Source organism: Dama dama, chromosome 9 (assembly GCF_033118175.1).
Source record: "Dama dama isolate Ldn47 chromosome 9, ASM3311817v1, whole genome shotgun sequence".
NCBI lineage: Eukaryota > Metazoa > Chordata > Mammalia > Artiodactyla > Cervidae > Dama > Dama dama.
In genome coordinates, this window is record NC_083689.1 from 49,098,640 (window position 1) to 49,120,973 (window position 22,334).

At 54.3% G+C, this 22,334-nt stretch overlaps 2 protein-coding genes across 2 annotated transcripts; one reads left to right on the forward strand and one right to left on the reverse strand.

Moving 5' to 3' along the window:
- Nucleotides 1-14,575: 14,575 nt before the first annotated feature.
- Nucleotides 14,576-19,860, reverse strand: PITX1 (paired like homeodomain 1). The gene is made up of 3 exons (XM_061149411.1): nucleotides 19,675-19,860; nucleotides 17,137-17,369; nucleotides 14,576-15,174 (listed from the first exon to the last, which is right to left on the reverse strand). Exons 1-3 carry the CDS (start codon nucleotides 19,841-19,843, stop codon nucleotides 14,632-14,634), a joined length of 945 nt encoding a protein of 314 aa, XP_061005394.1. The 5' UTR covers nucleotides 19,844-19,860; the 3' UTR covers nucleotides 14,576-14,631.
- On the forward strand, nucleotides 19,842-20,834 carry LOC133062888 (proline-rich protein 2-like). Its single transcript, XM_061152242.1, has 2 exons — nucleotides 19,842-20,229; nucleotides 20,395-20,834. The coding sequence occupies exons 1-2, from the start codon at nucleotides 19,842-19,844 to the stop codon at nucleotides 20,832-20,834; spliced, it is 828 nt and encodes a 275-aa protein (XP_061008225.1).
- The last annotated feature ends 1,500 nt before the right edge of the window (nucleotides 20,835-22,334 follow it).

Here is a 22,334-nt window from a genome sequence, read left to right on the forward strand (position 1 = left end):
GGTTTGTGCTTCCTGGTTGTCAGCTCTACCTCTGCTATGTGGCCAGCTGCAGTGGGGCTGAGAGGGACAGGGCCAATGACACAGTACCAGGTCGAAAGTATGGAGCTGAGAGCAGGAAGCTGAGGTCAGGAACCTGGGAGTCAGGGAGAATGGGCATCCAGGTGGAGCTGATGCAGGGTGGCCAGATGGCCCATTGGACTTCAGGGCCTGGGGCCCAGGAGGGAAGCCTAGGCATGGGCTGCAGGGCTGCGGTGTAGAAGGGCACTCTGCCTGGCAGGGCACAACCAGAAGGCTTTCACAGAGCAGGAACTGGGAGAGGGTGATGTGCAGAGGGCTGGCTCAGCACTGCTGGCAGCACAAGCCAGTGGATATTTGGCGTAAAGTCCCCAAGCAGCATTTCTGTTTGGCTCTATTTGCCTGCAGAGCAAACACTGGCAGTTTGGAATTCCCACTTGGGCCCTCACCAACTCAAACAGGCTTGGCCAAGGCTTTCAGTTGATTTGCTTCGGGCACAAGTGGCTCTGCTTGCCCAGGCCTGGCTGTGGAAAGCAGGACCCTCCTCCTACCCTCAGCCCGGGGATCCGGCAGAGCTGTCCCCAGATGGCTCGCCTATCTCCATCCTGCCAGCTGGGTAGTTTGGGGCTGCAGTGGGATACCCAGGACCTGGGCTTAACTCTTCTGGTCACTCCCAGGCCTTCCCCCGGCTCTTGTAGAAAGGAATATGGAATCCAAGGCTAGAGGTGTTTGGAAGGTGGCTAGATTTTTTTTGTTTTTTAACTGCTTGTTGATTCCACCAGCAGGAAGCAGTGTCTATAATATGGAAATCCAGGCAGTGACTGAGACTATAAGTGCTCCTCTTTATTCCAACAGTCCCTAAAAACCCAATACTGATATGCTGGAAACTGCACACCTTGAAATTTTCCCCAAATGGCGGGTGAGACAGGACACCTAAAACGAACTGCCCTTCACCAGGTCAGGAGAAGATGGCTCTGAATTCCTAACTAGGCTACTCAGGAAGGAGAGGTAATCATTGTTGATTCTAGTCACAGAGGTTGGGAAATGAGGGAGAAAGGCACTCAGTTAACGGGGTAAGATTTACCAACACGCTTGCACCTCACTCTGCCCCACACTGCACCAAGAATGTCCTCTGGGCGTGGTCGGCCACGTGCAGCACCTCCCTGAGTTCTTGCTCCGATTTCACCTGAGGTTTGGTGCATTGCAGCCCTAGGGGCATGGGGGAGGCAGGGCTGGAGAGTTGGAAGGAAAGGGGAGCGTTGAGGCTTTCTTGATCAGCTCCTGGCTTCTCCTCCATGGCAGAGAAGCAGGGTAATGGGACTAGACCTACAGGATAGGAGCTGGGACAGGGAGGAAGAAGGAAGTAAAAGCTGAGGCCATGAGTCAGAGGCTCTGAACCGAGACTCTGACCCAGCTGGAAGGCGAGAATGGAAAGGGGGCAGGTGGGGACAGTAGGCATCCTTGTTGGGTGAGAACTGGATCCCCACTGACACTCCTGGAGAGAGGCCATTAATGATGGGAATTATTAAGGGATGATTTTTGGTTGCTGAACTTTGTCTTTTGAAAATGGAACCCCATGAAGAAGTCTGACCACGTGGGATTTACATTATAAGATGGCCATGTGTCATACGGACCTCCTAGGTTAAAATTGGGATATGTTGAGAGGGCTTTAAAAACCACCACTGAGCCCCCAGCTGCGATTTGAGGCCTCTAGATGAAGTACTCCTGAGGGTAATGACACTAAGTGTGACTGGCTTTCTGCAAAATGAAACTGAGGTCTCAAAAGGAGGCGTGAAGAGGCCAACAGGCGATGAAAAGTCTGCTGTAAAATTCTTAGATTGACCCCCAACTTTTGTAATCTGGTAATGGGACAATGACCTCTCACAGCAGAGGCCCCCCACTGCCCCAGTTCAGTATCCTAAGAGCACAACTGCCCCTTGACTTCCTCCTTCCCCACTGGGGCCTTGATGTCTAGGATTGGGCATGAGGTGAAAAGACTCTTCAAAACATTCTGTTGGACCAGCGAAGGAGGAGTCCAAGCAGAGATCCAGCAGAGGCTCCAGAGGTATGACCTGTTCTCTTTGTTGGCTGTGGAAAATACCACCTTCTGTTTTATCAGTAGTTCTGTTTCAGATACTTTGACATACATGATTTAAATCTCATAACAACACTTAGGTACTTTCATTATTCCCATTAAACAGGTGGCAAAACTGAGGTTCACAGAGGCAATGTACCCCAGGCTGTATAACCAAGAGGGAAGAACCAAGCATTCCTGCTCTAACCACTCTTGTGATACTGTGCAACAATCCTCTAGGGAAATGTTATCCTCATCTTATAAGTGGGCAGACAACACTCAGAAAGACTGTTACTTGGTGAGATCATCATTGGAGGGCAGAGTCAGTATCTGAACTCAGACCATCCATGGCCCCCTCTGTGGTCTCACAGCAGCCTTGTTCTTTCTTATCAAAGCGATTTTTTGAACTCTAAAAATCAAACCATGATTCTCTCCTGAGCAAGGCCTGCCTCTGGGAGGACGAGGGGTGGTCCCTCAGACCAGCCTCATTTAGCCAGTTTCCTGGCCCCTTCTTATTGCCTCGTGGAGGCTCTGAAGTCTGCCGGCCCAGTGGGTCCTGACTTAGCAGCCCTAGGAGCTCCGGGGATGGAGAGGGTGGCGGGAAGCAATCAGTGTGTGCAGATGGGTGGTGACTGTGGTGCCTAATCAGGAAATTATAGCCTGGGCAGAAGAGGGGTTTGGCTTAGAAATCACCCTTCCCTGGGTTCCAGTCAAGCAGGCCTAGGGAGGCTTGGCTGGGCTGACGGGACGCTCTGAGCAGGCGTGAGCTCAGCCGGCAGGATGAGCCGGCCTTGTCAGGCAGGGCTGTGCAGACCGGCCCCCGGGTCCAGGAGACTGCCTCCTAGGTGGTGACGCTGTGGTCAGTCCTTTCTGGGCCTCTGCCTGCTCCGGTGCCTTCTGACACCTCATCAGCAAGGGGAGAAGCTGTGGGCATCCAGGGGGTGCTTTGGGAGGTTCTTGACCTGCGTCAGTGACTTCTTACCTGATTCACAAATGAGCAAGTGGACAAGGTGTGAAAGAAGTGTCAGGTGGAAAAACCCAGGTGCAGAACTGTGCATACGTGGGCCATTTGGAAAGGGAGAAATAAAACAACACACACACATTGGCAGTGAGATATTCCAAGTGGCAAATATGATAGACAAAACCTAGTCTTGGCCAGGGCATGGAGATGGCACCCTGTCCACTTTTGTCAGTGCAAAGAGGTGTGACTTTCTCAGAAGGCAATGTGCATGAGATTTTACTCATGTGTTCCTATGGCCCAACAGTTCTGCTTATGAAATCATCCTGAAGAGCCAAATGACAAATGCACTGAGATGTAGGGATAAGATGTTTCCTGTGACCTGTTGTGATGGAAACGCAGCAAAAGAAATCAATGCCCATTGGTGAGGAGACTGGTTGAATTAGTATGAGTCCATACATGTCGCCCTTAAAGCAGTGATTTGTTGATAAGAATAGGTGTTCTTGATATTATATGATTGAAAAAAGTGGCTTCTAAAGCTACATGTGATATGTCTTTTATATAACAGTGAGTGAGAGTGAGTAACATATGTACATGCACATGTGTGTATGCTGAGTGATGTCTGGAAGGATAATCATATTAGTGCTGGGATGGTGGTCTTGACTTTGTCTTCACTCTTTTCTGAACCTTTTGAATTTTAAGAATCAATATGTCTTTTGTAATCAGAAAAAACAATATAGTTTTCATCTTGGAAAAAGTTCTGGGAATTCCCTGGTGGTCCAGCAGTTAGGGCTCCGTGTTCTCACTGCCAAGGGCCCAAGTTCAATCCCTGGTCGGGGAACTAATATCCTACATGACGCATGGTGTAGCCAAAAAAAAAAAAAAAAGGAAAAAATGTTAAAAACAGTGTGCATGTGTGTGCGTGTACATGTGTGTGCATGCACACCTATGCCTGTGGTAGATGGAAGGGCATTCCAGGCAGAAAGAACTGCAGACACAAAGGAAAGAAGCTGGTGTGGCTGCAGCCCGCAGTGTGAGCAAGGGCAGGGGGAGACTGGGGACATACACTAAGCAGGATCCTAAGGACCTGGGCTTGGCTATCTGGAAGCAGGGCAGTGACCTGGCCTCATCTGACCCCTGCTTCCTCTCTGTGAACGGCCTGCTGCCCTGTACCTAGCACTTAAACTTCCTCTATTCTGTCTCCACTTCCTCTCCCCATATCTCCCAGGGCTCCCCTTTGCCCAGCCCACCTTCACTCCTACACACCCATTCCCATCGCCCTGTCCATCGTGACTCATCATCAGGTCCCCTTAAACAGGAAGCCTTCCCAGATTACTCTGGTTAGCCTTGATAGCTCCTTTTGCATCCTCTCACCCTTGAACTTTCATCCCTGTCCTTAAATCAGACCTTAATTCCTCTAGACCAGGTGAGGAGGGCTGGGAACTGAGAAGTTACGCTGGAGGTTACCTGGATGCCAGTGATAGAGCAGCTGACATCAGTCAGCTTCAGAGTCCCAATGTGGAGGGAGAAAGCAGGCAGCAGAGATCCAGGAGGTATTTTGAGCCTGGCATGTCACAGGCACAGTGCCAAACACTGCACATAGCTTTTCACATTTATTCCCGTTGAGCAGATGAGGAAACTGAGGCTCACAGAGGTTATGTGGCAGCAAGTGGTAGTCCTGCACTTGGGTATGGACAAGCCCAGGTTCTGTCTAACTCTAAAGTCCACACTCTCACCCTACTCGTCTCTGGCTGTCACCCCCCCTGGAGGGTGGCTGGGCTGGGCCTGGGATGGGACCTTGCTGTGCCCATGGAAATGGACTTCAGGGTGAGAGGGTGATGCTGTCTCACTCAAGTGGTAGCTCCTGTCCTGGCGGAGAATGTGGGGGCAGTGCAGCATACCTGCTGAGGCCGGGGGACAACTGGCCATTGTCCCCAGTGAAATCAAGTGAGATATTTCCCTGTGGGGCCAGCTGGCAGGAGCACCGAGTAAGAATCTGGTGGGGAGGAGGCTAGGCGTGCTGATCGAGAAAGAGCTTTCCCACTGAGATTCTCCAGTGGTAGGAAGTTGGTGAAATGATAAAGGACAATTTAAGCAATAGCCCAACCGAAAGCCTTACATACTGGTCACATCCATGGTTCCTTCAAACCCTGCCAGCAGACTCCAGGAGGCAGGAGGCAGGTCCAGTGCCCACTGACAGAAGAGGAAAGCTGGGCTCCAGAAAGGGACAAGGAGCCCAGGCCAGGGGCTAGAATCCAGAGGGTCCCGGGCCTCCCCCAGGCACCTCCCCCAACCTTGGGCTCAGGGGGCATTTTTGCCTTGATGGGTTGGGCCAGTCTCTGTGAGCCTGGGGACTTCCCTGGGGTGGCCTCCACGGGAGACCAGGGAAGCAGCAGCAGCTTTGGAGGTGTGGACAGCAGGCTTAGGAGGAGCCATGAGCGGTGTGCCCGTACTCAGGGACCAGCCTCTCTGACTCAACAGGAGTGCTAGTTTGGGAGATGGAGGAGGGGTCCTTTGCTACACTGTCCTGTGTGTGTGTGTGTTTTGTCTAAATATATCCTTTATTAGATCAGGTTTGCCCAAAGGAAGAGAGAGGTGTGTGCATGAAAAGGCTAGAGTAAGGGTGGGGATGAACATCCATTCCAGTGTGTCCTGGAAAGTTCCCAGAGAGGCCACAGGAGGGAACAGTTTAGGGAAACCCTCACAGGCCCCGCCACAGCCTGGCAAGCGGCAAAGTGGCCGACTGCTTTGTGGCTACAACGTCTTGGAGGGTTTGCCAAGCACTTTCCATGAAGTCACTGGGACGTTAAGCCCTTGGTTCAATTAAATGGGTTAATATGCTTTGTCTGATTTGCTGAATGCTAATCATATAATGTGATAATGGTGGTAATGGTGCTCTCAGCCGTGGTCATCACACGTGCCGCACCGTCCCAGGCACGCAGGGAGGCAGAGCTCACATTCCCGCACACTCAGGCCTCATTTTCCACTCATAAAAGACCATTCTTCAAAGCCTTTCCAGCCCAACTCCCTATATCCATTTTCGGGACAAATTACCAACACTTAAAAAAAATTGGTCCATTTTGTGTAAAAGCCAAGTCCAAATGACTGTTCCTTTCCCCTTTGTGTTTTGAAATTTCACAAAGAGACGGTGGGGGGCTGAGGGGGACACAGGGGACGGAGAGAAGAGGCAGGAGGGCAAAGAGGGAGAAGAGAGTGTGAACGAAGGAGGGAAAAACAAGCCTTCTTGTTTCAGTAAAAATGTATTTCTGGAATGATGTTTCAGTTTACTCAGGCAGAAAAATTAGAAATGGTGTGCTTATTAAACAGGCTAAGTAAGCATGACTATTTTTAGTAGTGCAGTAAAACCTTGGTAATTTGGACCTCTTTAATAAAGATTCCATGATCACGCTGGCTGGCAGGCACACACGGTGTGTGTGTGTGCGTGTGTGCACGTGTATGTGTGCAGGCAAGGTGAGCGTGTAAATAGGCTGCTGAGTTGGAGGACTAAGAGGGTGAGGGGATAAAGGGGACAGGGGTGGGTGCCCCACTTACGAGAGCCTTTTTAAACTGAGTTCTCTCTGCTTCGCAATACAAGCTCATTACAAATTCTTCTCTCTGAACACTCCTCTTGGCATCTACTAATTTGACATCTGTTTAAAGAAGAAAGTATTTGAAAACAAAAATTTTCATTTCTGTCAAAATCTGTAAAGATTTACTTGACACCACCTGTCATTACTGGCCTGTTCCCCCTCCGTGTGTGAGACTGAATCCCGGACGTTGACACTTCATCCCGGGGAGGTGGTGACTGACCCCTCTAGGGTAAGGACAGGGACCTGTAGGCAGAAGGCCACTTGCTGTCCTGCAGATTGCAGTTTCTTGCATTTTAAAAATAATATTTGATTCATCCTATCATGACTAAAGTAATAAACATGCTCAGTGCAAAAAAACTTGGAAAGGAAAAATGAAAAAAAAAAAAAGAAATCCTGTTTCCTACCACCCAAAGGTAGCGGCTGTTAGCACTGTGCGCATCCAGAAATTTCTCTGTGCATGTATAAAAATAAAAATGGTACCATACATATGTAATGTTCTGTAGATTGCCTTGTTTAGTGTTTTGGCAGAGAAGCTCAGTTTAAAAAGAAAAGGCAGTGGCAAACCTATTATTTAATTTTATGCTAAACTTACAGCAAAGTCATCGGCCCCACTTACTTTCTCTTGGCTGTATAGCAGACACTTAGTAGGGACTTTAATGAGGTCCCAGTGTCCTGCTGCACAGAGGGATGGAGGATAGGGTGGGGGCCACATGGGGCTCAGCTGTAACTGGGGCCTCAAAGGGTACCCGCTGAAGAGGGTTGCAGGGAAAGTTCTTCCAGCAAGCAGCAGACTGGCTCTGGTAGTGGGTTCAGCCTCCAGGAGTCCTGGGTACCAGCCTCTGAATGCCTCCCTGGGAGGCATAAACACAGATACACTTTAAAAAAAAGTTTAAAATGCACATAGCATGAAATTTGCCATTTTAACCTTTTTTAAAGTGCAGAATTCAGTGACATTAAGTACATTCATATTGTACTTATTGTAACCATCACCATCATCTCTCTTCAGAATTTTTCATCATCCCCAAATGAAGTTCTATACACATTAAACAGGAACTCCCCCTTCCCTTCTCCTCCCTGCCCCTGGCAACCACCATCCTCCTGTCTGTCTACCTCATAGAAGTGGAATCATACAATGTCTGTTGTTTTGTGACTGGCTTATTTCACTTAGCACAGTGTCTTCAAGGTTCATTCATGTTGTAGCGTCTGTCAAGAACTTCCTGCTGTTTCAAAGCTGAGTAGTATCCCACATTTTGTTTATTTATCTGTTGATGGACGTGGGTTGCTCCTACTTTTAGGCTATTGTTAATAATGCTGCTATGAACGTGGGTGTATAAATATCTGTTTGAGTCCCTGCTTTTGTTTCTCTTTGGTATATACCCAGAAGTGAAATATCTGGGTCATATAGTAATTCTATGTTGTTTTTTTTTTAAAAAAGAGATCGTTGTGCTGTTTTCCACAGCAGTGCTGTTTTACATTTTTACCAGCAACGCACAAAGGTTCCAATTTTTTCACATCCTCACTGACACTTGTTATTTTCTGCTTTTTTGGTAAGAGCCATCATAATGGATGTGTAGTGGTATCTCCTTGTGGTTTTGATTTACATCTCCCTAATGACTAGTGATGTTGGGCATCTTTTCGTGTGCTTATTGGCCATTCGTATGTCTTCTTTGGAGAAATGTCTGTTCAAGTGCTTTGCCCATGTTTGAACTGTTGTTGTTCAGATACACTTTTAAAAGCAGTGCTTGTGCTGAATGGTGGGGAGTTGAATGGGTGAGAGGAGGAAGGAAAGAAGCAAGAGATGAGAGAAAGGACTGGGGAGAGGCAGGAGGCCAGGACATGTCATGTGGAGTAAGACATAAAGGAAGACAGCCCTCCTCCTCTTTTATTTAGCAAATCCTTCTTCGGCACCAGCGGTGCGCAGACACTTCTCCACACGTCATTATCCACACCTGTTTGCCGATGCATCCTGGGTCTCAGGGGCTGCAGTGACCCTGCCCAGTGGCTAGCCCCCTGCCTCCAGGAGGCTGTGCTCACAGGGGTGAAGCTGTGGACTCTGTCTGCAGTAGGACAGGCTGGGATCCAAGGCTCTCAAGCTGGAGTGCCTTTGGATACCCCGAGCCTTGGCTTCCTCATCTAAAAATGAGGCTCATGAGATAAATAAAACATGTACAGCCTACAGCAGGGGACAGTGCAGAGGAAGGCGTGGGGCCATGTAACCAATCACCCAGTGCAGCTTTCATCTGCCCTCAGCCTTTACCCTGTTTCACAGGCAGCCTCCTGTCCTTAGACCTGCTCCCCTCCAGTGTCCTGATTCACAGGCCCACAGGCTCCCCAGCCCATGGCTGGGCTCTGGGGCTGTGCCTCCTGGGGGCCCTGCAGCCTCTCTGTCAGTGGACACCAGCTCTGGGCTACACTGTCGATTGGGAGGCAAGGGCCAGGGCCCGGTGGAGAAAGAGCACTGGAGTGTGAAGACTGGGGCTTCTGTGTGGAGAGGGGCAAGGAGGCAGGTCAGCACGGGCTGTGGGAGGAAGCCTGGGAAGGCTCCCAGAGGGAGGCGGACTGGCGGCACCCATATAGGAAATGAGAAACTCATAACACCGAATGGGAGTTTGGATTTAATGGTTGATATTCCAGGGCCCTGCCTTTGCCAGGAAACTTCTCTGTGTCCTGCCTGCCCACCCCAGGGCTTCCTCAGTCCCGCCTGTTACCTGCTCCTCCGCTTTTGTCCCACAGAGCTGAGTGAGCTCGGTGAAGGCAAGACCTGGGGTCTTTTCCTCTCTCCCAGAGGACAGCTGAGTCCAGCCTCTGGACCTGAACTATAATTGTTTCTCTCCTCCGCACCCCACCCCTCACTCCCCAGCACAGTACAAATGTGCTTCCAGTCAGGAGGGTGTACAGTGCCGTGGATGGCACCTGGGCCCCAGGCAGAGGGCTGGGGTGAAGTCCTGGCCATTTTCTCCATGAGCTGGGCCATCTTGGATGAGCTTTTGGTTCTCTCTGAGCTTCGGTTTATCCCAGTGTAAGACTAGCAAGCCCATCCCTGCTGTGAGGAGCGAATGCTTGTATACTACCTAATTCTTATACAGTGCTTGCATGGGGATGCAGCACTCAGTCAGGGCCTGATTGGCTGTCAGTAAAATGAAGTTGGCTGTCGGTAAAATGAAGTAATACAAAAAGAAGTGTTTGGATGTCTTCATCCCCTGTTGCAGGGAGCCCTTCGGGGAGAACTCTGGGCATGTGTCCCTCTGTTCCTGAGGTTCGTCTCTCAGAGTGCTGACTGGCCCAGCCCATGTTCTCCTCCACATGCCCAGTGGACAGCAGGAATTGGGCCTGGTTCCTCTGGGTCTCCCAGGGTCTGCCCATGGAGTGTGGTAGTTAGATTGGACCACAGGACAACAGGCTGGGCTCCGGGGGGTGGGATGGAGTGGGGAAGGTGGGGCAGGTGGGGGAATCAGTAGGACTGTCAATCATGACTCACGTTCATGGCATTCAGTGAAGCCTGAGGGAAAACCAAGGTGGGTCCTAAATGACATTTTCAGAAATAACCTGTTGACGAACTTACCAAAGCCCCATTAATGTGGAAAGTGGGGGACAGGACCCTCAGGAGAAGAGGCAGGACAGCTCACTTTAATAATAACAATAGCATCTACAATCACAATTCCATCAAAAGCAACAAATTATTGAGCACTTATTATATGCCAGCACCACAGATAACACTTTATGTGCATGATGTCATTTACTCCTTTAGACAACTGTGTGGAGTGATTGTTGTTATTCCTTTTCACTAAAGAGGAAACAGCCTCAGAGACCTTAACTCTGTTGCCCAAGGCAACTCAGAGGTAGAGCTGGAACTCAGACTCCTGCTTTCAAAGACCACAGCAAAAGTTCCCATGGATGCCAGAGCCAAGTAAACACCCCAGGAGAAGGGGAGATCCCTGGGCAGAAAACCACCCTCATTCTCATTTCCCAGACTCACCCTCTTGGTGACTGAGGCCCTGTTACTATCTTACCAGGGAGCGGCAGCAGGCTGAGGCATGTGGAGTGAAGGGCCACCCAGAGCCACCTCCAGGACTTGGACTCCTCAGGCAGTGCCCCCTGCAAGTCAGCCTTTCCAGCTGTGATCCCCCTCCCCCTCCAGATGACTCAGGTGGCCCAGATGGAGGCCTGCAGTCTGACTGTGGCCGTAAAGCTAGGGAAGGTGACTCAGTTCCTTTCCCTCAATGACCAGGCACTATGGGGGTTACACACAGTGGCTCACCCCACTCTCCTTTGGTGCCCACTGTGCCTTCAAGTCAGTGCTGGGCACCAGCCTCTTGTTCCCCAATCCCTAATTTATGGCCTAAGCTTGTAGCAGCCCTTTAGGGTTCACTTTGTTAGGATCAGGTAAGAACAAGTCTGCCTTGTGTTTTCTGAGGGCCAGTCCTATGTTACTCTGGCCACCTGATGCGAGAAGCTTACTCATTGGAAAAGATCCTGATGCTGGGAAAGATTGAAGGCAAAAGGAGAAGGGGGTGGCAAACGATGAGATGGTTAGATATAGCATCATCGACTCAATGGACATTAATTGGAACAAATTCTGGGATACAGTGAAGGATAGGGGAGCCTGGCATGCTGTAATCCATGGGGTCACAAAGAGCTGGACACTTAACGACTGAACAAGTCCTATGTTGCCAGCAGAAATTATGATCTCTTTAAGATCAGATAGCACCCCCTGCCCCTGAAGTTGTCCATGGTAATGGGCATGTGGTAGCCTTGTGCAGAGTGGGGAGTGACAGGGTTTGAATCCACTCCATCACTCCTACTGTATGAATTCTTTAAGCCTCTGGGGCCTCATCGGGGAGAGGAGACAATGAGGACCCTTCTTGCAGGGCTGCTGGGTAGGTAAGGGTGCTCATCTATGAGAAGAGCAGGGGGCTCTAGACCCCGAAGGGCTCAGTAAATGATAACACTTGCCACTAAAGACAGAGATGGGGTCACCTCCACTGAAAAGCCTTGCCTGGCTATCCTGTTTGAGGCAGGACCATCTTTTTTTTTCTTCTTCTTCTTACTCACAACACCCTGTTCTTTTTCTTCAAAAGCACTCAGCCCAGTTTGTAATTATACGTGTTTGTTTACTTATCCATGAGAGCAGGGACTGTGTCTGTTTCCTAGTTCTCCATCCCCAGCACCAGGGGCAGGAGTGCAGTAAATGTTGAATGAACCTCCCAGTCCTCTTCAGACAGAGCAAGACTAGCACTTTCTGCCATTTCTCAGAGGACTTGGCTCTCAGAGCCCTGCATATTCCTCAGCAGTCCCTCCAGAGATGACCCTGCAGCTGGTGTAGCTGGGGAGAGCTGGCTACTACTCCCTGCAGCCAGAGTTCCCTAGGTCAGAATAGCTGGGTGGGGCCCACGGCTGGGTCCTGCGCTCACCTCTGCCATGGTCCCTGATAGGACAGTGGGGTCGTTCGGCTTTTGCCTCTCCTCTCAGCTGCAGCTCTTTGGCCTGTGGCCCCACAGCCACATTAAGTCTCCACCAGAGCTCCTCTTCGGTCCTCCTCTCACCTGAGGCTGAGCCTGACGTTCAGAGGGGCCTCTCTGCCTCCCACTTCCCTCTAGTCCCACCTCCTTCTAGGTCTCCCCTGCCTCCTGCCCTCAGCTGAGACCAGGGCCCCCTGGCCTTGGCAGATGTGTGAGGCGGGGAGGCACTCTGAGTCCAGATGTGATTGTGTTTATGTTTCCAGAGAGTGAGGGGTCGGAGCTCTGGACTGGAGCTGTTGGGGGAGGGGTGGTCTGGCTCCAGCCCCCTGCCCCAACCTTCCCTTCCCCCACCTCCCTCCCCCAGCCTGTGTATCTGGCCCTGTCCTTCTCAGAACCCGGCAGTCCAAGTCCTACAGCATCAGGCTGAGCCATCTCGCAGGAAGGACCCCTCCTTACTCCTCCTCTGAAGGTGAGAAGACCTTGGAAAGATGCTTGACTTTCGAATCCGTGTGACCTTGGCCCACTGCATAGTGTGATGGAGCCCTAGTTCCATCATCTGTATAGTAGGGCCAACACTCCTGACCTCAGAGTCAGTACTGGCCCGGTCTGGGAATGTGTGCACAGGGCTCTCCAGCTATTAACCCATGACTAAGCCCATGGCCATACCCCATCCCCAGCTAGGGCTTGCCTGGGCCCGGCCCCAGGGCATTGCCCATCACAAGGTGACTCTAAAGCAGAATACCATCCCCTCCTTCCTCACCCGCTGCAGCTGCAAACATTTTGTTTTGCCATTAGAAATGAGTTACTTAAGGGAAGCAGAATTTTACAGGCAGTTTACAGGCTGGTCTTGTTCAGTAGTTTCCAAAAGTGGGGGAGGGTGGCGGCGCTGGGAGCCACAGATACGTTGGATTGGAAGGGAAGTGAGAAATGAGTTGTGCGTGGTGGACACTTTCATCGGAACAGCCATATGCCCCTGGGTGGGATTTCGATGTGGAAAGGCAGAGGGAGGCCCTGCCTAGACTGGCAGATCCAGCACCCTCGGTCTTCCCGAACAGCGAGAGCAGGACGCTCAGTGCGGGCACCGGGCCTATGAGAGAAAAGGCAATCCCAGGCCTAAAGAAACTCTTAGCGGCTCCCACCCCAAGGTTCCCGGCAGACAAAGTCTGCGCACCACCCTAAGAGGCTGAAAGGTCATTCAGACCCAGCCTGAGAAGAACCTGCAGAATCTGGCGGTCGGGCCAGGCTGGGACAGCCCGCGCAGCGCGGGAGGCAGAGCCGCTCAGTCGATTGCTTCGGGGGCGCGCGCGCGCTCGGAGACGGAGTTGGTAGCGCCCAACCGCGTCCTCGAGGGAGCCGGGCTGAACAGGCCGTGAATGGTGGCGGGGAAGTGGGGGTAGGGTCCTCTGGCGGGGTCGGCCTCGGTTCTTCCCTCCTACCAGCAGAGCCCAAGGGGGCCCATTTCCCTTTCTACCCGCCTCCCTTCTCGGCCGAATGAAGCAGTCAGGGCTCGGCAGTGGTTAGCACGCTCGTACTATGGTTTTTAATAGACGTACATGGACAAGTCGATATAGACAGATTTATAATTCTATACAGTCAGTCCGACATACACAGGGACGCTGTAAACAGGGGCGCGGGCCGGAGAGCGGGTGTGCAAAGTGGGCGCGGCTGGGGCCCTGGCCGCGCCCCGAGCTCTCCCGGCTCGACTCTTGCACGGCGGGCGGTGAGGAGGGGGCTCTTCGCCGGGAAAGGGGGGCCCTCTCCTAGCCCCGGGGGGAGCCGAGCGGAGGGCCTGGGTTTGCGGCGAAGCCTGGGGGCTGGGATGCTCGGAGACAAGCACTCAGCACGCTCCCGCCTCGACCGCACCGCCAGCTGCCGCTCCTTGGCCTTAAAATAGGACTCCGGGGCACGGGGCAGGCGAGAGCTCCTCGAGGCGCGCTGGGGCCATTAGTACGGCTCCGCGGCGAGTTCCCGACCCTGGGCTGGGTACCATCATCCCCGGCTCAACGCCCGCTCCAACTTGGATCCGGATCGAGCTATAAGGTATGCTCAGCCGGGCCCAGCTCGGAGGGGGCGTCTTGGTTCCCACCTGGCCGGGGCCCAGGCTTGCCTGGGCTCCGCGCTCCAGTTCACAGGCGCGGCCGCTCAGTCTGGGTCCAGCGCGGCGGGAACGCGGGCTACGGGGGCGTCTCCTCCGGGCCGCGGGCCTGGGCGCTCGCCTCCCGCGCCGCGTCCCCTCCGCGGAGTGGCCCACCCGGGCCCCAAGCGAGCGAACGTGCACCACCCGCGCCATCCCGAGGGAAATTGCAACTCATCCGTTTTTTTTTTTTCGCGGCACTTTTCTCCGACGTCTTTTTTTGTTTTGTCTCGTTTTGGAGGGCAGAGTGAGGTCCAGGAAAGCAAACACAAAACCAAGCCGGAGGTGGGGAGGTGGGGAGCAGAGGGTGGCTCAGGAGCCAGGTCCTCCGCGCCCGTCCGGGTCCCGGCCCCGACCCCGGCGCCGTTCCGGCCGCCGGCCCGCGTGGCTCGGCTGGGCGGTCAGCTGTTGTACTGGCACGCATTGAGGCCCGAGGCCGGGCCCTGCAGGCCGCCGTAGCCGAAAGACGAGTGCTGCTTAGACTTGAGCCGCAGGCTGGCCAGGCTCGAGTTGCACGTGTCCCGGTAGACGCTGTAGGGCGAGGCGGGTGTGCCATACGGGCAGGCGCCTGGCGACATGGCCGAGTTAAGCGAGGAGCCGGTGAGGTTGTTGATGTTGTTGAGGCCCGAGTTGGGCATGCCGGGCACGGCGCCCGGGCCCATGCTCGAAGGCATGGTCATGGAGGAGATGGAGCTGGGGGCCGAGAACATGGACTGCGACGACAGCGGGCTCATGGAGTTGAAGAAGGTGAAGCTCTTGGTGGAGAGAGGCGCTGGCGCCAGGCTCTTGGCGGCCCAGTTGTTGTAGGAGTACCCCGCGGCGTACACGTCGTCGTAGGGCTGCACCAAGCCGCTGAACTGCGGCACGTAGCCGCCCTTGCACAGGTCCAGCTGCTGGTTACGCTCGCGTTTCCGCCACTTGGCTCGCCGGTTCTTGAACCAGACCTAGGCGAGGGGGACCGGAGAAAGGTCAGGGCTGCCGGGCGGGAAGGCGCCCCCACCGCCCCCGCCCCATCCCGAGGCTCCAGCCCGCTTCTTTCTCCCCAATACCGTTTCTTTTCTTCCATATTTCCGCCCCTGCCTTCTCCCCATAATGGTTCCTTTCCTGTCCCCAGAAAATATTACTAGTCTTTTCTTTTTTCTGATCGTTATCCTCTTCCCCTAATTAAATCCGGTTTCTTCTCCTAAGGGGGATCCTCTTGTTTTGTTTTTTTTTAATAACAAATATTTGTTTTCTTTCCTCCTCTTCTCAACCAGGTCATCTTGTGCCTTCTCCCGCAAACGGTTCCCCGTCTATCTCCTAAATACCCCTTCCATTTTCTTCTCCAACACCAAAGGTAGTTTTCTTCCCTGAAACATGGGACCTTGCGACTCCTCAGTCTACTTTTCATTCCTCAGATAGTCTGTTTCCATCTTTATTGGTAATATTTGATATTCTAATTTCTGTCCCAAATGTTTTTTATTTGGTCCACCCCGCTATCTGAACCACTTTTTTCTCCCTCAGACAGTCCATTTTTCTGTTATCCCCCATTTTTGATCCTTTTGATTCTTCTCCAAATATTTAGTTGTTTCCTTCTTTCCAAATATCTGACCCTCACTGTTTTCTCTTAAATAGTCGATTCTTTATTTTTCTCAAATACTTGATGCTTTTGCTTCTCCCTTAAATATTTAATTTCTTTCCTGCCACCTAAATATACGCCAAATATGTTTTTCTGCAAATATTTAATTTCCTTTCACTTCTTACTAGTTTCTCTCTTCTCTCCCCCTCTACTTTTCCCCACGAAATTCAGTTAAGAACCTCTTTTCTTCCCAAATCCCAGTCCTTGCCCTGGGCTGTTCCCCCGACCTTTCTTGCCGGATCCCTGCGTGTCAGCCTTCTCCACCCCAAGCACTAACACTGCCTGATTCCTTCCGCCACCGCACCCCTACCACCATAAACCGGGGGGCAGGATTAGTGAGTTCTGGATTACTGAGCGCTGTCTTCACTCCCTATCCCACTGGGCTGGCCAGCCTGACTGGGGTGGGGTGAGAGCTGAGGTTATAGCAGGGAGTCTGTGGCCCCGGTGGGACTTTGGTTTAGTTTGGGATGTGCTCCCAACATCTGATTAAATGTTTGCAGTACCCAGAGAAGAAATTACTCTCTTGCTGCTCTGGCAGAAAAGCCATGTATTCACTGGGAACCGAGGGGTGAGAAGAGCGAGTGTGCAGTCTAGTCTTGGGCTGGAGATCTTAGATCTCCAAAGGGATTCTTCCTGAAGCTCACTCATCCACCAGATTTGTCGCCCACCTCCCACCTGACCCCAGCCCTACAGGAAAGGGCATTAGGGAAAGGGTTCAGCTACAGGTTGGCTGATGACTGACAGTCAGGTGGAGAATATCCTGAGATTATGAATTAGCCAACTGCGGATAGGACCACTGCCCCAGGAAGTTTTGAGAGCCCCAAGCCTGGGCTCTTCTCAGGCCTCTCTCAGACTGCCAGGCAGGTTCTGCCTTTCCGTTTAGTTTTTGCGAGAAGGCACTAGCGGCTCCGAGGTCCCCAGCGGCGGGGAATCCTCTGCACAGTCTAGGGTGGTAACGTCTGGGCGGGCTCTGGGCTCTACTGGGCAGGGGAACTTCCCTTGGGGCCACACGCCTTTGGATGGGGGCTGCAGTGGAGCCAGAGGATCAGGTAGGATGTGGGTCAGAAAGATCCGAGGAGGCAGCAGCCGTTGGGCGCTAGCACCAAACGGCTCAGCAGCAGCTGGGTAGACTGGGCCTAAGGTGGAATCTCCTCCGGTGGAGGGAGGGAGAAGGTCTGACTGTTGGAAAGAGTGTTAGTCTGGGCGCGGGTCTAAGCTTTCAAGGTCTGCGCTGGGCCGGCTGGCAGCCTTCTGCGCGGGTCCCCTTAGGCGCACACCCTGCGCTCACCCTCACGCGTGGCTCGGTGAGGTTGGTCCACACGGCGATCTCCTCCCGCATGCTCATGTCCGGGTAGCGGTTCCTCTGGAACGTGGCCTCCAGCTCTTGCAATTGCTGACTTGTGAAGTGCGTGCGTTGCCGCCGCTGCTTCTTCTTCTTGGCGGGGTCCTCGGCACCGCCGCAGCCCGCGCCGCCGGCACCGCTGTCCTCGGGCCCCTTCGGTTCCCCGCCGCGCTCCTTTTCTGAAGCAGGCAGGATGGGGCGCCGGTCACCTCGGGCTTTTGCCCTGTTGCACCCCGTCCCGGCTCCACCGAAGCCCCGCGATCAGCGCTGGCGGCCCGCCCTCCCGCCAGGGGCCCTGGAATTAATTGTCCCCGCTGGAAAGAACCCGCCTGTGCCTGGTCGGTCAGTAGTCACCTTCTGGTCAGGCTCGTCTGGGAGCAGAGCCCAGGAGTTGGAGCCGCGGACCAAGGTTCCCAGCTGGGCAGGGCCTGCTCTCACCGCTCGGCACACGCTGGAGCCCTACTGTTGATGCCACCGGAAAATGTACACTTTTTAGGGTTCTTGGGGGTTCTAAATCGGAGGAGATCTCTGCTTTTCTGAACTAGGATCAGACTTTTCTAGCTTGAAGCTAGGGGATCCCTGGAGTCAGAGCCAGGCGGTGGCCTGCACGTTCTTCTCCCCGGCCCGAGCCGGAGCCCCACTGAACCGGGCAGGCACAGCACAGCCGGTTTCTCGGCCTTAGCTCCAGGCCTCAAGTCCGAAGGCCCAGAAAAATCCCTCTGGCGGCTGCCGGGCAGCCCAGACCCACAGACTCTGTCTAGGTGACCTGGGAGCTCTAGTCTTGCTCTCTCTCTCAAGCTACACAAAACACGGTCATAGAAACATTGAAACATAAAGAAAAAGGATTTAAAACCAAAACACTGAATCCCAGAAAAGCTAACAGCTCTATGGGTAAAAACACAGAAAGGGTCAGAAACTCTTAAAAATAGGCAGACAGAAACACAGCGAACGCAAATTAAGAAGCCAGAAACCTCCATGCAAACACACTCCTAACTAAATACAGTGCTGTACGTTTATAAGCTCCAGGCAGGCACAGGCATTTATTTATCTGGGATTTTTAAAAAATCAACGTAGTGTTGTAGATTGATTTTTTTAACCCCTTCTGGATAATGCCCTTCCCCAGGTAATTTTTAAATCCCAGGGAAATACAACACTATTGTTAGGTAACTTAAATTCCGCAAGTAACACCACTGTAAGTGGATTTTGAGAAAATCCCGGAGAAACGCGCCATTTTGGATTGACTTTTTAAAATCTCTTGAATAATGTAGAAATTTAAATTTGAAAATGTACCTAGAATAGCAGTTCTTTCTACATCGAAATATACAGTTAAAAATTTAAATCTATTCTCATCGACCTTTTTTTTAAAAAGAGCAATCTGTAATTATATGTTTCTCCGGGCTTTTAAAAATAAAAACCAACCAAAGGCCACGGTTAAAACTTTTGAAAACAAAAGTACCGTCCAGCGTTGACTACTTTTTAACCAACCAAACAGAACCTCTCAGAGAAAGTCACTTAGGGATGCAAAACAGAAACAAATAGAGATTACAAACGCGTAGAGAAACACTCAGCGGTGGATTAAGAAATGAACGCAGAAGAGGCGCCCAAGGCCCGGGGAGTGGGGAGCTCAGCGGCGGCGCCGAACTAGGACAGAGAGCGCCGGAGCCGTTCGGAGACCCGGGAGTCCGGGCAAGGCGAGGGACTAGCCTCGGTGCTGCCCGCGCCGCCCACCCGCCGGCCCAGCAGTAGCTGGGGGAAAAAAATAGCTTGAGCTCCGACAAAAACGCAGCGCGGAAGGAGACGTGCCTGACCCGAGTCGGAGCCCTGCAAAGGCGGCCTGGCGGCTCCCGGCTCCCGCGGCACACGTGCCGCGGGGATCCTTCTTTTGGGGGGTCCTATATCCTAGCGGGGCGGCGCCTCTTGGCCCGCTTGCCCTCGCTGTCCTCTCTTTTCCTTTTACTTAAGGTTGTTTTTCTTGCCCCCAGTTTGCTTTTCTGACTTTGCCCGCCATACCTTCTCTTTGGTTTGCCCCTTTCAAGTCAGTCGCCCAGTCTGTCGGGGTGTCTGTACTGTTTCTCTGGGCACTTTCTCTCGCCCACCCGCCCATTCCTCTTTGATATGCTCCTCTCCTTCGGTTCCAGCGGTCCCCTGGACAACCAGTTGCGCAAACCTAACTTTTCTCCCCGCTCTATTTGCTCCTGATCGAGAGAGGCTGTCATTCCGACCTTCCGGTTGTAGGTTCGTGCATCGACCGGTCACTTGGCGCGACGGGACCGCGTGGAAGTGCCTTGGGAAAGCACTAAAATTTCCGTTTCATAAAGCGCGTCCATGTCCACGTTCATCGTCAGATGGAGAATGGGAAAAGGCAAGGTCCTGACGCTCCTGGGGCGTACAGCGAGCCCGGCTGCGGGGCGCGGCCCTGCTCCCGGCTCCCCGCGCCCTGCGTCCGGGTGGTTCCGCGCGCGTCTCGCCGGGAGCCGCTCTTACCTGGTAGCTCCGTGTCGGACGACTCGCTGGCGGAGTTTTCGAGAGGCTCGCGGGGATCGGCCGTGCGGGCTAGGTGGAAGGCGGGCCCCATGTCGTGCGGCGGCGGCGGTGGCGGCCGGAGTCCCTCTGGCAGCCGCTCCAGGCTCATGCCCCCCTTGAAGGCGTCCATGGAGGCGGGGACCGAGGCGGGCGCTCCGGGGGCCGGGGCTGGGCGCGCCCGGCCGCCCCGGGAGCGACCTGCGAGGACAAGAGCGCAGCCCCTAAGCGGCTGCCCTCCAGGGCTGCCCGCGCCCGCAACGACGCCGCGCTCGCCCCATGGGCCGCCCGGGGCTGCGGGGCCAGGCGGGCGGCAGCGGCAGCGGTTTCTCGCGACCCGGGGGCCCGGCTTCGCGCTCCGCGCTGCGCTCCCGCCGCTCGGGCCTCAGCCGCCCGCCCGGCCCCGGCTCCGGCTCCCGATCCGGGGCCGGTTTCTAAGGCTCCGGACGGCGCCGGCAGAGTCTGTCTTAAAGCGACAGCGCGCACCGCCAGGTTCCAGCAGTCCCTGCGCCAGGGGTGGTGGGTGGGGTGGGCCTGGGTGGGAGGGGGCTGGGAGGGAGGGAGCCAGCGAGCAGGCGAGGGAGCGCGGGCGGAATCCAGCCCCGAGCCGCCCGCGCCGCCGCGCCCTCTCTGCCGCCCTCCCTCCCTCTCTGCCCGCCTCGCCCGCGCCCTCCCCCTCCGCAGCCACCTTCCCGCCGCCTCCCCCCTCCCGCGGCCTCGCCGCGCCTCACCCTCCTTCCCCGGTGGCACGCCGAGATCTCCCTCGGCCGCACAAAAGAAACGCATCTGGCTTGCAAGTCCCGCGCGGCTCGTGCCCACCTCAAGCCCCAAATGACTGGTTTCGCTCAGAAATCAACTCCTGTCTGGGCCGCCTCGAAGTTTCGAGCCCCCGGCGAGAACAGCCCGGGATGAGTGAACGTTCACCGAGCAGGATCCAACCGACCGGGCGCCTGCGAGTCAGCGCCAGGGCGGGGGCAGAGCCCAGGGCTCGTTCCGGCAGCTCCCAGCGGCGTCCTCATCTAGGGGCCGCGGCCCCTCCTTCCCCGGCCTCTTCTCCCGGGACCCGAGCCAGGCTGAGTGACAGCAGCCTGCGCTCTAATGGGCCCCCGGATGCTGCCTCCTAATTAGCTTGGACCCTCTCCCCCAAGGCTGCTTCTCAGGCCTACCCCCTCTGCACCGCAGTCAATTTTCCGGGATTGGGATAGAACTGATGGCTTCTAATCAGACGAAACGTTTCTGTTGGCTCCAGGCCGCTGTAGAGTGCAGCAGGAGACCCCAAGAGCCCTGCCAGCCCCCCACAGCCTCTTCTCTCCCCTTGTTTTGCACCTTCAACGGTCTGGCCAAATCCGCCAGGTCCCGGCCTTGGCTACTACAGGGTGGGCCCCTCTCTGCCCCCTTCCCGGCAGGTTCGCAGGGCCTGGCGCCTCACTTTGGCTTCTCAGGGGTGGCAGGCACAGGCCAGGCAGGCCAGGTGACTGCAGTTTCCAAACCTAGGCCAGCAGGCCAGGAAGCCTAGGACAGTCTTGGAGCTTCTCTTAGCTACAATGGTAGCTAAGCTGCAGCACCAGTGGGTCCTCCATGAGCACAAACACATTCCCCTTCCCATCCCTTAGAATGAGTCCCTCCTTGAATCCTCCTACTTCACTGAAGTTTGTTGAAGGATTTTGTTTAACAATTGTTAACTGGTCCTGAGGTGTCAGAGTCTTGAGCAAATAGGGGACAGCTGGGATGGTAGGGTGCAGCCCTGACCTGTTCCTCTAGCCACAGGTGGACCCCAGGGTGCCCTTTGCCCCCTGTCTGTGTGCCCCATCAGACAGAAGCAGCACTGAGCAGGACGGCGGTGGGGGGTGTGTGTGAGACCTGCAGAAGCACTGTGGTCATGTCCAGGCCCAGTGCCTCACGCTAGGGCCCAGGGCATCCTCATGTTCTGCTGGGATCTCTGCCTGGGGCTGACTGTGCCAACTGTCAGGGTCTGGGACCCTCAGCAGTCCCTGCCCTCACCCAGCTCCCTATCACCCTGGCAGTCACCTGCTTCCACTTCAGGCTGAGATCTCTGGTGAGGATTGCGGGGGCAGGGGCGTGGGCAGGGTAGAACCAGGCCTGCCTCTCACTCCCTTGGCCCCAGACCAAGGCCCCCAGCTCTGGGTCCTGGGGAGTAAGCACAGTTCGTTAGGGGCTGGCCCACTCTCCCTGGGTGCCTGTGACCACAGGGGGCAAGCTCTGAGGCTGGGGCCAGAGGAGAATGCATCCAGGAGTTTGGGTTGGGGGAGTGGCTCCAACCTCTCCAAAGGTAATTTTCTGTAGGTTGAGACCCCCAGGGTGAAAGTAGACTTGGTGTGTAGGGGAATGGGGAGGGGTCCAAGGACAATGGGAACAGTGGTGGCTGAGCATTTGGCCCCAGCCCCATCTTTGACCACAGTTTCCAGTTGAATCTCCTGCAGGAGCAATACCTCCTTTCAAGGATGTATTTAGGTGTTATGCCATGCCAGTGAGTGCCCCTCCGCAAGCCACCATCCTGGCAGCTGCCTTACTTCGACGGGACAGTGAGCCACCAGCCTGCCAGGGTCACAGAAGCGTGCACATACTTAGATGTACTGCATACCTGTACAGGTGTGCTGTGCGTG